The sequence below is a fragment of the Ylistrum balloti genome, unplaced genomic scaffold (assembly GCF_031769215.1).
Source record: "Ylistrum balloti isolate Yb309-2 unplaced genomic scaffold, AGI_CSIRO_Ybal_v1 Utg372440, whole genome shotgun sequence".
NCBI lineage: Eukaryota > Metazoa > Mollusca > Bivalvia > Pectinida > Pectinidae > Ylistrum > Ylistrum balloti.
In genome coordinates, this window is record NW_026783099.1 from 1 (window position 1) to 14,681 (window position 14,681).

General features: G+C 34.4%; 1 protein-coding gene across 1 annotated transcript; it reads left to right on the top strand.

Moving 5' to 3' along the window:
• The first annotated feature begins 8,596 nt into the window (after positions 1-8,596).
• Positions 8,597-14,471, top strand: LOC132564624 (adipocyte enhancer-binding protein 1-like). The gene is made up of 6 exons (XM_060229270.1): positions 8,597-8,770; positions 11,600-11,718; positions 13,030-13,235; positions 13,476-13,625; positions 13,815-13,974; positions 14,272-14,471. Exons 1-6 carry the CDS (start codon positions 8,637-8,639, stop codon positions 14,469-14,471), a joined length of 969 nt encoding a protein of 322 aa, XP_060085253.1. The 5' UTR covers positions 8,597-8,636.
• The last annotated feature ends 210 nt before the right edge of the window (positions 14,472-14,681 follow it).

Genomic DNA, 14,681 nt, shown 5'->3' on the forward strand with positions numbered 1-14,681 from the left:
TCAGGTCATAGTGACCCAAGACCAGTAGAAGATAGCTGTCACCAGTATAGAGGTCAGGTAATAGTGACCTTATACCAGTATAGAGGTCAGGTCATAGTGACTTTATACCAGTAAAAAATAGCTGTCACCAGTATAGAGGTCAGGTAATAGTGACCTTATACCAGTATAGAGGTCAGGTCATAGTGACTTTGGACCAGTATGAGATAGCTGTCACCAGTATAGAGGTCAGGTAATATTGACCTTATACCAGTATGAAATAGCTGTCACCAGTATAGAGGTCAGGTAATAGTGACCTAGAACTAGTATAAAATAGCTGTCACCAGTATAGAGGTCAGGTAATAGTGACCTTATACCAGTATAAAATAACTGTCACCAGTATGGAGGTCAGGTAATAGTGACCTTATAACAGTATAAAATAACTGTCACCAGTATAGAGGTCAGGTAATAGTGACCTTATACCAGTATAGAGGTCAGGTCATAGTGACTTTATACCAGTAAAAAAAAATAGCTGTCACCAGTATAGAGGTCAGGTAATAGTGACCTTATACCAGTGTAGAGGTCAGGTAATAGTGACCTTATACCAGTATAAAATAGCTGTCACCAGTATAGAGGTCAGGTAATAGTGACCTTATACCAGTATAAAATAGCTGTCACCAGTATAGAGGTCAGGTCATAGTGACCTTATACCAGTATAAAATAGCTGTCACCAGTTTAGAGGTCAGGTAATAGTGACCTTATACCAGTATAAAATAGCTGTCATCAGTATAGAGGTCAGGTAATAGTGAACCTATACCAGTATAAAATGGCTGTCAACAGTATAGAGGTCAGCTAATAGTGTACAAAACATAGGAAGTTGTCATCCATTTACCCTCTGTGATATTCATAGACCCCACAACAGGATTGCTTGTACTTCCGTCTCTCTTAACTTATCATATGAAACATGAGCAAATTTCACCATCTAGATACACTTACAAACAGTCATCATACCCAAAAATCAACGAAATATACTGAAAAGGGTTAACGATTAAGGTTTTAAAATTTCAAAGGAAAACCTGTGTCCTTCTATAGATGTAACACAGGACTATGTCTAGGCGATAAGCATGGGGAGTACGTGAATCAAGTCAGATACCTCGAAATGACTTTGGACCCTAAACTCTCAAAAAATGCAAAAGAACACTCAATACGCTCACGCATTCGTTTCGGGTAACAATCTTGGCTCAAACACAGACCACATAACTCATTATGAATTAATTATGTCAAGTGTACAATTCGTCCGTGTATAATGTACTCCTAGATGTAATTCAACACAAGGTACTAGACGTGCTATAGTAGATATAAAAAAAAATACACCAGCAGTTAGCAAAACAGGACAAAAATATCAAATATCGAGCTAGGACGGAAGCACCGGGGCCAAACTTTCCACCGAATGAATTAATTGATGATGTCGAGGAATCAGTTTACGGAGTTAAATTCAAGCAACAAAAAAGTCTGCAGGTAATTAATTTACTAACGAAATTTGATCTAGACAATATGCAAATAGATTTAAAACCTCTTACCGTAATGAATTAGGAAATTCCTAAATCATAGGGAATATCTTAACCACACAAGAGCCAAGCAATATCCATGGCAAGCATTGAAGACATATTCAATGGTTATGTTACATATTGTGTTGATGGTTATCAAATTTCATTATTAGGTCAGGTATATCTACATTAACATGTCAGTTAGAATAACGGACAATTTCTCTAGTGCTTTAGCTAAGTTTTAACATTGATAGATTAAATCATATCTTCCCAGATATCGACATTACAATCAATAGGCATATTTTAAAATTTGTACTCTAAACTCGATTTTATATTCTCTGCAACCTGGTATCACGGTATATCTAGTATACTTCAAAACTCACGTAGAAAACAGAAGCGCTGATAAAACAGTTATGAAGGCATTAAATCATGGCATCGATGCTCTTACCAAAACAGAAACATACTAAACAATACAACAAAAAGGAACATGGTATGGTAGACCAGACTCATTCAAACAATGAGACAAGTGACGGAAAAGCAGAAACGGTCATAGTAAATCCGATAGTATGATTCATCGAAAGTAATTTATTTGCTAATACTTAGCAAGAAAACCAAAACTATGGAAGCATAGATGAGCCGGCCAATGGGGACTCTTTTGTAGTAGTAATTCATAGTAAGCAAGTTTTCCAAAATTAGGAAGATACAATAAACTGTAGAGTGAATTCGTTACAGAGGACATAGAAAGCATTAATCGGTACTATACGACCGTTTCTAGTCTTATAAATGATGTTGATGCTTCCCAACGGTGTAGCAAGGCTGAAGAGAACAGGATAGGGCCTGAAGAACCATACAAAGTACCCACAAGGTGAATATCCCGATTCCATACAAATTAATTATTAGGTACTACAGAGCTAAATAACCAATTAAACTAAATTGAAAATGAGACAATATTGCAAATTCTTTATATTTGCCAGTATCCTATGTTCCAGGAAAGCGGATTCTACTCCAGGCCGATGATCAGGTGAGATTGGTTCTCCGTTTGATAATCCTTGGACAAAGAGGACAAGAAAGAAGATAACTGCTTCCGATGGCCGAAGTGAATAGTTTTCAGCTCAGCATTTCGTCATGTAAAGTGATTGGACTGCACGAGTCATGTTTCACTTGGTTCGTCCCATACGATGTTTTTAACCTTTAAATAATGCTGGATATCCATGGAGGTCTAGTTAACATTCCTATCATTCTATAATATAACATTCGTCTAGGGGTTGATATTAATTGTCGTACTAATGTAATGTATACTGCTTAATGCATTATTCGAAGACCTATACATTCAAGCGTTTCAAGCACTTTGTTCATGATGAGCCACTTCCGTTTCCGTTCTTTTATTTCATTGGTGTAGATGTGTGTCCTGAATGAAGATTATTCTAACAGCTGGGTTGAGTATTGGCAGTTCTCTATAGGCACACACTCATCCGCAAAAAAACATGAAAACAAAACTGAACTAAAAAAACGATATTTCTTTTATAACTGATTCTCATTTAATTCATTTGATAACTGATATTGATATTCAAATGCAATCTTTTAATAAACTTCCTTTCTAAGATAGAAACACTGGTCCGGGGATTGACTTATTGTCCAATATGAAAAGGTACTGCCTAAAAGCGAGCGCAAGTTGGCCAACAAGATTTTGATCTACCTCATCCATGTCTGCACTAAAGCGTGTTTTTTTTAAATTTGTTTTGTTTTTAGCAAGATTTTAAAGCGGCTATCATCTTAGATTTCATCATCGGAAAATGGAGAGTCCGGCTTATGAATAATGAAATATATCCATAATAAAGAGATACACGCGCCTATAACGTCAAATTTATTTATATATTTATATTTTTTTTGTACATTTTTTCGGGCGTCGGAACGTTGTTTATCTTGACTAATGTTTATAAACATGTTCACGATCGGCTGATTACGAAGAAAGCCGAGTGGGTCACATGGCTTGTCACGTGACGAAGTCATTTACTTCAACCTAAAAGAAAAAATGGATTGCGAGGTAAACAAACGCAAATATCTTTTGTATGACACTCGCTTTTGAGCCTTTCTGCTAATTCTCGTTTGCAGTAAACGATTCTATAGTGTTATAATATATAATTTTTAACAATCAATCCCAGTAATTCGCTTTGTTTTGGCTTTGCCGTGCGAGAATTATCTATGTCAATCGCGGGCGCTAAACTAGTGGGGCCCCAAAGAGGGTAATTACAATCGGAAATGCACAGGAATTGATACTTTGTCTGTACATATTGATAGATATTGCACTATTTATCATGAAGGCTATGTTTATCATCACGGTTGTTATTCTTACAGTCACACCAGTACCGTCATATTTTTACACTTAGAACGAATACCCCCATTCGGCCCCACCTTGCAGTCAACAACAAACACACGTTGTCGATAGTAAATTCAAGCGGATAACACAACTATTTCCATTCAACATTTAAAAGATAACACTTTTAGTAGTTTTGTTCATAACATCGTCAAACACTGGATATTGGATTTAAATCAATTAGAGGCGGTTACGTTATAATTATAGGGCTATCGGTAGGCTAACCAGTCAAGCAGCAGCTTTGCAAATTCCGAATCCGTATTCAGTCCAATATCCTCCTTCATCTTTCGCCATCTATCGATCTCCTGTTTAATATAAATTCTTGCCTGTCCTCTTTTCTGGTCTGAATCCTTCCTCTTACGCTTTCTGGCAATTTCTGTAAGGTAACTTTAGGTCCTCGTCGCCTTTTCGTATTTGTGTCTGCTATATTGCTTCTTTCTCTAGACTTATTCGCATGCGCAGCATCAGGGTTACGAGCGGTAATGTTTGAATTAGATCAAGACCGCAATGTTTACATTATTTATTTTTTATATATCAATAAAAAACGGTTACAGTGACTTTCAATTTGAGTAATTAACAGAAAGTCTTAGTTTTGTAACATATTTTTTGGACAATAGAACGTTTTATATCGTTTTCGCGTAGTTAACATTATAGTCGCTTTAACAAAACAAATGAATGTACCGATGCATCATCATCATCATCATCATCATCATCATCATCATCATTATCATCATCCGCATCATCATCATCATCATCATCATCATCATCCGCATCATCATCCGCATCATCATCATCATCATCATCATCATCATCATCATCATCATCCGTATCATCATCATCATCATCATATCATCATCATCATCATCATCATCATCATCATCATCATCATCATCATCATCATCATCCGCATCATCATCATCATCATCATCCTCATCATCATCATCCGCATCATCATCATCATCATCAGCATCATCATCATCGTCATCATCATCATCATCATCATCATCATCATCATCATCATCATCATCATCATCCGCATCATCATCATCATCATCATCATCATCATCATCATCATCATCATCATCCGCATCATCATCATCATCATCATCATCATCATCATCATCATCATCATCATCATCATCATCCGCATCATCATCATCATCATCATCATCATCATCATCATCCGCATCATCATCATCATCATCATCCTCATCATCATCATCATCATCATCATCATCATCATCATCATCATCATCATCATCCGCATCATCATCATCATCATCATCATCATCATCATCATCATCATCATCATCATCATCAGCATCATCATCATCGTCATCATCATCATCATCATCATCCGCATCATCATCCGCATCATCATCATCATCATCATCCGCATGCTTACAACATGTGTAATTTGTATAAGTTGAATCAAACAGATTTCCATATGTAAATAACTCATACACATACGACCAAACGACATGAAGATACACAAGGAAGAACAAAACAAAAACCGACAACGCAAAGAGTGACATAATCCCCCGCTGTTTAAAACAAAGACACAAAAGTATAAATATATGTTACTATTACAACAAGTTCATTCTCTAATTTACTCAAAGATAATGCAACTTGGATACATCATATTCTTAATGTATTTGAAAAAAAAACGAACAGTAGATTAAACATTATTCGTTACATTTAAGGTAGAATTAATCGTAAATCATTCATCAGAATTTACACAGCATTTATTTTTTAGGCCAATTTTATATGGTAAGCTCTAACCAGTCAAAATATCTTCTAGAATCAATTCAATTAGAAGCAACAAGAATTATACTAGGACTTCAATCTGGATCATTTCACAGTTATTAGATGTCTTAAATGCGTTTATTAACAATGTAAATGATAACCCCCATTCCCTCAGACAATCGAGACTATTCAATCCACTAATATACAGCATTAACACTTACTTTGACAGTTTCTTCCCTCTAATGTGTCACACTATTAACAATACTAATAATGACCTCAACTCCTCGACTCTGGCAAATTAAAGAAAATCCCAATAAAGATATCATTACTAAAAGTGTGTCAACTTTAATTTTCAAGACTGAAGGTGATAGAAGGGCGACTATTATTCGTTGTCAACTCAGAAATTCTTGTAGTACTTCAAATTTTGATGTATTTAATGACCATTTAACTAATCGTCCATCCTGTACCTGCTTTTCCTGAATATCCTTTGTACAATGATCTCAGACTATTTCTGTTTACTTCTGATAGTAATTCGGAAAGTCATAACCATATTGATATATTCAAGGTTGTCCTGACTGTGATAATAATACAAACAAAATGTTACTGAACGATTCTCGTTTGCTGATTGGTTAAAACCAGATGTTATATTCTCTATCTGATCTGACAGCTATGTCATGATACTTGCTTTAATTGTGTTATGTTAGAATATCAAATCATCCTTCAGTGTATTTTTTTTCTTATCAAGACATATGAGTTTCCAGGTTAGCATGTTTGTCGGATGTGGATTTTGTTTAATCAGTTTTGGTTTGCAGCAATATATGTTATTAAATTGAAATGTATATATATATATATATGCCATGGAATGTTGGTCAATGTCTGCCAATAACCATATGGTATTATGCTGATAGTTGATATGTAAAACTGTTTGTGTGTAAAATTCTCCCTCCCAATTAATTACTAATCAACTAAATATTCCAAATATCATACGTGACTGTATACTAGGTATTCCACATGACGTGTTAAGTCTCCAGTAACCTCCACAAGAGGTGTCGACATTTTCACAAAACCACCATTCAACAACGAAAATTAATGCTAAACAGAATAACCCTGGAATAGTTTACGTGTTCATCTCCACACCACCCACCAGATAATTCATCGTCAGTTTCGAATCAAGATACGTTTTATCATGACAACCTGAATATATCAAGCAAATCACCAAGTAAACTCCACAATATCGGGTAAATTGTAGATTGTAATAATAGAGATTATAATAATAGATATTATAATAATAGTGATGATAATAATAGTGCTTATAATAATAGTGATGATAATAATAGTGATTATAATAATAGTGATGATAATAATAGTGATTATAATAATAGTGATGATAATAATAGTGATAACAATAATAGTGATGATAATAATAGTGATTATAATAATAGTGATGATAATAATAGTGATAACAATAATAGTGATTATAATAAGAGTGATGATAATAATAATAGAGATTATAATAATAGTGGTAATAATAATAGTGATTATAATAATATTAATAATAATTATAGTGATAATAATAATAGTGATTATAATAATAGTGATTATAATAATAGTGATAATAATAATAGTGATTATAGTAATTGTGATTATAATAATAGTGATTATAATAATAGTGATAACAATAATAGTGATTATAATAATAGTGATAACAATAATAGTGATTATAATAATAGTGATTATAATAATAGTGATGATAATAAGAGTGATGATAATAATAATAGTGATTATAATAATAGTGATAACAATAATAGTGATTATAATAAGAGATTATGATAATAGTGATAATAATAATAGAGATTATAATAATAGTGGTAATAATAATAGTGATTATAATAATATTAATAATAATTATAGTGATAATAATAATAGTGATTATAATAATAGTGATTATAATAATAGTGATTATAGTAATTGTGATTATAATAATAGTGATAACAATTATAGTGATTATAATAATAGTGATAATAATAATAGTGATAATAATAAAAGAGATTATAATAATATTAATAATAATTATAATGATAATAATAATAGCGATGTGCCGATAGAGATTATAATAATAGTGATAATAATAATAGTGATTATGATAAGAGATTATGATAATAGTGATTATAATAATAGTGATAATAATAATAGTGATTTGCCGATAGCTTTAATAGTCTTAGAGTGAATCCTTATTTTTATAAATAGACACAATTGACTTTCTAAGTCTGAGTCCGGGCAGTTTTCTGGTGTTCAAAATGGCACTAACCATTATTAACAATCATTCTAAAACAGAAATATTTTATACGTAAACTTTGTCGATGATTTGATCGTCAGAGTAAGCTTTCTTGTTGTTTTAATACAATGATTGTTTGTCCAATACAATTAGATATGAATTTAAGAAAGTGTCATTTGCGATATGTTTACATAGCCTACCAGATCACTAGAAGCTTCTTCTTTTCTTCATTAACATTAGACTTTTTATTCCATTAAAAATCATATGAAAACCTTTCGTTATGTTGTGGTGCTCTATCGTCCGATACCATTAACTTTATATCGGTTTCAGAGCTCATTTGTCAAATCTAATTATTTAATCATTATTAATTTCCTTTAGCACTAAACCATTTCAATACTAAAGTACTTTCAAATTCGTTTATCGTCAAATGTATATAGATTAATGGTGTGAAACAGGAAAATTTCTTTTAAAAATCTGGCTGAAATGTTTCTGCTGTTAAACAAATGGCGTTCAGATATCACCCAGCATGTAAAACACGTTTCCTTTCTAAATTATCATATGAATAAACTTGACGCTCCCTGATATTGGTACTTGGTACTTAACATCTTATATAGAATACAACATTAGCCTGTGTATATAAACACCAGATGTCGTGATATACCGGGCAGAGCGACGTGCTGTAGACACCTAGCATCCAGTGTTTAAACTAGTTAAAGAAATGGCCTGTTGTATAGGTATTCTACTGCTTGTCTTCTCTCTCCATGTAATATCAAATGGACAGCCTCTTTTACCTGGTGATCGGGCGGAAGTGGAAGCAGCTCTCATGGAACAGAGGATAATGGCGAATATCAGGTACAGGAGCTCGCAATATTGGCTATCATTCCATGTATTTTGATTGACAATTTATCTCTGTTGTACCTAATGGTTAATTTGTATTGAAACAGAAGAACCTCTTGTATATATATATTATAGATCTCCTCAAACAGAACACTAGCACACCGTCCGGCATTTGTTACGAGAATGTAACATCTTCAAGTAAATAATACCAGTAAGGCACATAACTATATACAGATGATTTACAAGCCTAGAATGACTTAAATACACGATGTTATTGTTTTCTTTATATTCGGTGAAGTATCCTGTATTTATTTCTTTGTATTCGGTGAAGTATCCTGTATTTATTTCTTTGTATTCTAGTTTTGTTCATAATTTTGTACAAATGCATGTAAAACTCGCCTTGAAATGTTTTTTGAAATTTGTATTGACTTTTTATTCTTTGTACAATTACATTCATCTACTGGTGTAAAAAGTGGGGGGTTTTTTGTCATTTTTACAAACCATACCATGTCGATTTCTGTTAACCGTAGATCGACCCTTCTGTGACGTTACTCACTCCAGAGCCTGGTAATCCGTTTCATTTTTATAACACGCTGTCTATGTCCGGTTTTTGAGTTTTATTGAGGGGCACCACCCATTGAATTGAAGTGGTAATTTGCTTAAAAGTAACAGACAGGAAACAAAATCATGGAGAGAAGTGATTTAACATTAAACTTGACATTTTTCTGTTTGATAATCACAGGACGAAACCTAGGGTAGGGATTAGGATGTGAAGTCTTGTAAAGTAAGTCAACCTAAAATGAACACTCAGCAGAGGTATAAACATAGTGTCAATTATAGCACCAACATGATAATAGTTATAAGTGAAAACAGACAAGATACAAAACAAAGTTCTTCGTGCTTTCTGTTAATAACATATTTCTGTTAATAACATATTTCTGTTAGATTCTAAAAAGATCTTGTTAAACGAATTGAAGAATTGTTAACGAACATTTACGGGAAAAAATGTCGGCCTAAGTTAGGCCATGTGTGTACTTTTGTGAGCGCGAATTATATGTACTGTTGAAAAATAATATCGTAAATGATTGATAAGTTATTATTATATATCAATACTGTTAGACAAACGCATCGACGGGTAGAAACGTCTGTTTAGTTCTGGAGTCGCACGATAACCGATTGCTTAAGCCAGGTTAAAGAGAGGTACATGTCACTATGACCTGACCTCTATACTGGTGACAGATATTTTATACTGGCCTTGGGTCACTATGTCCTGACCTCTATACTGATAACAGTATTTTATACTGGTCTTTGGTCACTATTACCTGACCTCTATACTGGTGACAGCTATTTTTTACTGGTATAAAGTCACTATGACCTGACCTCTATACTGGTGACAGCTATTTTTTACTGGTATAAAGTCACTATGACCTGACCTCTATACTGGTATAAGGTCACTATTACCTGACCTCTATACTGGTGACAGCTATTTTATATTGGTCTTAAGTCACTATTACCTGACCTCTATACTGGTGACAGCTATTTTATATTGGTCTTAAGTCACTATTACCTGACCTCTATACTGGTGACAGCTATCTTCTACTGGTCTTGGGTCACTATGACCTGACCTCTATACTGGTGACAGCTATTTTATATTGGTCTTAAGTCACTATTACCTGACCTCTATACTGGTGTCAGCTATTTCTCTCATAGCCCGCCATATTGGATAGAGTTTGCCCATGTAATATAGCTATGTAAGAAAATTCTATCTTACATGGGCAAACACGTGCGCGGAGTAATCTGTGTTCAGGGGAGACAACTCTTACAGCGTCCGAAAATCCCTTGTACAAAAAATGACCGACAACCATGTACCAGTTACCTTGCAGGTTTATGTCACGGTCATAAAAAACACAGTCGCTGAATAATTACAGGACACTGAATGACAGACAGAAGTACATCATTTCCAATATGTTGTCAAACACAAAAAGCTCCGAATTAATTCCATCAAACCGAACACCATCCTCTGCCACCATTTCATCAACTTCAACAGTTACTAGGCCTACATCTGATGTCACAGTGTGTTTACCATCGTCATCACAACAACAAAACAGGGTTAACACCTACAATCCTGTATCACAGAAACAATCTGAAACTCGCATCGAATCCTTGTTTGCTGGTTCTCACATTGAAAATTGCCAAATCACCGTAAATATCACCACAAATGTTCCACCACCCAAACGTCGTCGAATCATGGTGATCGAGAGCGACAGCGACTCGGAATAGGAGATCGTGTGACGTTACGCCTTGAATTTATGAATGGAATTCCTTTGACTATGGTGACGTCATGTCAGCGTCACATTATTTTGAAAAAATGTTAAAACAGTAAAAAGATACATTGATATATTTCTTAAAATGATCAAATATGTGATTTTGATGATAAAACTATATGTTGAATTATAAAAACCCGTTCCTTGTTGATTTCTTTGAAGTATTTGACGGAACAAGCTCTTTTCGCGGATGTTTACTTACACATACTATATAATCACACACAGATCATTTTGGTTTTTTCATCTGCGAATAATATATTCATCCTGCAATATACAGAAAAATGGTTTGAAATTTGACAGCAAACTTAAGGTTTGCAAAATATGGGTATGATCGGTAAGAATATCCAGTTCGTTTTTTTATAAAAACCTCGGCTTTAAAAAATGAAAAAAATGAAGATAATGGCCGACCGACTGTTCTTTTCCCAAAATTTTGGTAAAGATATGAGAGAAAAAGACATTATGTGTGTAGGTAGGATACATACACGCATATGAAAGAGTCTTATATCTATACTGATTTTAGGTTGCTATTGCCCGACCTTTATGCTGGTGACTGCAGGAAACATAACCGAGAACAGACCACTGTTATTCGAGCACTAAGAAAACGTGTAGAAGACTTGGAAGATTACACTACAGGAAAAAGTAAGCTGGTATACATATCATAATGTTGTGGATCACCTTGATTATTACTTAATACAAACATGTTTAAAAGTAAATACTTGACTTTGGTGGTACTTCGTAAGTTATCTATCAAGTTTGTCATGTTTAGTGTAGTACCGTTACACAGCGCGTCCCTACACCTCTATAAGGAATAATTGTCATATTACGTTACCCACTGTTTAGGTAACAATAAGTTGTATATGTTTATTGTCTTACAACCAATATTTTAACTGTAAGAATTCGATAAGAGCAACAATTATTGCAGACGGTCCGTTTCCGGTTGATGGTTATCACGTGACCGGAATTAGAGTCCATATCCACCTGGTCTATGTGAGCTGTTAAATCGCCCTTTGTTTCTTATTTGATTCTTATTATCGTGATTTCCAGTTCCAGTCAGGGCTTTCTCACATTTCATACGCATTCACTTGTTTCCACATAATCTATTTAGGAATTGATAGAACGAAAATGTAGCTGACAAGCCTGTCATCCATTGTTAAAAGATTTGTTATTGCTGATCCTCAGAGAGAACTGGATGTAATTTCTCTATCAAATTTCACCTGAAAACTATTTTTCGGAACTGTTTTAACTAAAGCCAGCTGGTGGCAATCTTGGATTCTGGAATAGTAGTGTTAAAATTGTTATCTTAAAATTTCACAGGCAGATCCCCATTCTTTGACTGACCAGATAAAATACAACGAAAGTTTATATCTGTGCATTCACTGAAATGAAGAAACTATCACGACCGCACGACAGGCTTGTTGGATTCCGTATTGTAATCGCTCATTATTTAGAAATATATATTTTCGTTGTACATATTCAGTTTTACACTGTTTTCTTTTGCGATCTGAAGAACAAAATGGCCTACAGGTAAATTTTATTATCCTTATTTCTTAAGAAGAAAATAATGAATTTATAAACAAATTTCATTTGTTTCCTCCTTATACTCATTTAATGTTTACACTTATTGAAAAAACTTTCAAATAGTTGACAGTTGGCCATCTTTTATATGACCATTGCTAGTTCGTTAGACATACTTAATGGAACCTTCTGAAATCACACATCTGGGTTCCTCTTGGTCCCTAGTGGTGCCTAATTGATTGAAGAGCACATTACAGAAAAATTAAATCGTTAAAATTAGGAAAAATATGAGAACCAATATACAGAAGGTCAAAGGATGGGCAGTCCCCTGTGATATATTATGTTAACGACTGTTTTTACTTTTGTTAAGATAAATACCCAACAATACTATTAACTTATCGCCACAAACCTTAGTACGTAATAATCTTTTTACAGATGTGACTGTCTGTTCAGATTATCTTGTATCCGGACTCTATGGCGTCGACAGTACAGCACTGACTGCATCTTCCAAATGGGCAAACCCAGGTCTTGATCATGGGCCGGAAAACAGTCGACTTAATCATGAACGTTTTACAAATTCTACTAGATCGATGACAGGTTCTTGGTCCTCGGCAAAAAATAACGATCAACAGTATATACAGGTAGTACTTCTGAATGTATATCAAACATACACAATATGTATTACATGCATAACTGTATGTATCAGCATTGTTATATTTACTGTTCATTTTAACTTTCTTAGATACACAGCCTATCAGCGCAGATAGTGACGTCATATTGATAATTGATTAACCTTGTTCTTTTATTTATTGAATTATTTTGTGACTACTTTTTTATGTGAATGCTAGATATACGTGAAATGGTAACATCTTGTCTTTTAGGTTCGATTTCCGAGGAAAACAGAAGTAAAAGCAATCCTGCTGCGGGGTCGTAATGAGCGCATTAGTCAATGGGTAAAAACCTATCACCTGCTGTACAGTGAGGATGGTGTGAACTGGGCTACAGTCTTGTCAAACAACCAGGAACCGAAGGTTGGTCATATAGATATCCGTATACAGTGTTATCCTATCATTTGACTAGCTCACAATATAAGTATACTTAGGCTTTCATTTCATGTGCTTTGAATCATTTACACAAAAGATTCTAGAAATAGAAACGTTTGGAATCATTATGTTCGGGGCGGGGTTAACTTGACATTATGGAAACTTTGTCCTTTTTAGTTGTTTATAGGTAATACTGACAGGAACACTATCGTCAAGTCGTATGTGGTCCCCAGTATCACTGCGGTATATCTCCGGATCAATCCAAGAAGTTGGAACAATCACGTGTCTCTTCGCTTTGATGCCAGTGGCTGCTATACTGTCAGAGCAACTCCGAACAGTAAGATTTTTATCTAATATCTAGAGTATTTTATTTGTATAAAACACCTAAATTAGAATAGTACTTAGGTAGACCAAGCCAGATCTAGCAGACGAACTTACATGTAATTCTAACGGTGTGGTTAACATACATTTATAGCTTTTTTTCTCTTTTTGTTCTTTATTTTAAAGATATAAATGATACAAATATATCATGATGTAATGATGGTATCTGCGAACACCAAACCATTTGTGCTAACAAAATTATATCTGACTTCAGTGAAATCGATTAATGTCTTCTGTACTGATTTGATTGAAGGAATACACATGGCCTTGGGCTTCCGACCTCTCCTCAGTTGGATGTCACCGCTGTATAGGGTAAACGAACGCAGTCTTACCCAGGTAGACGCCGCCAATCTCTGTGCGCAGCAGTTCTCCCAACTCATCAAGGTTGATTCCGGGGCAGTGATGACGAGTCTACAGGCCGTCGTGGAGGGAAATCATATACTTAGTAAGTAAATAAATTGTTTAGGCTTTGATCGTATGACACCATGTGTCATGACAGAAAATATTCAGACAATACCAACATGGCAACATAATTATAATCCAACTCAAACTCCATAAAACTAGGGCAAAATAAAAACAACGGAAAGATTTACATGGAAAAACAGTACGAAGAGAATAAATTAAGTGTTCCGGAAGAGTAAGCGTCTTCTGCTGCATCGACGA

Excerpts from the sequence above, each read along its gene's own strand:
- LOC132564624 (XM_060229270.1), top strand. The coding sequence starts at position 8,637 with ATGGCCTGTTGTATAGGTATTCTACTGCTTGTCTTCTCTCTCCATGTA. Across the intron at positions 13,626-13,814 it reads CAAACAACCAGGAACCGAAG|TTGTTTATAGGTAATACTGA; the intron begins GTTGGTCATATA and ends TGTCCTTTTTAG. Across the intron at positions 13,975-14,271 it reads TGTCAGAGCAACTCCGAACA|GAATACACATGGCCTTGGGC; the intron begins GTAAGATTTTTA and ends ATTTGATTGAAG.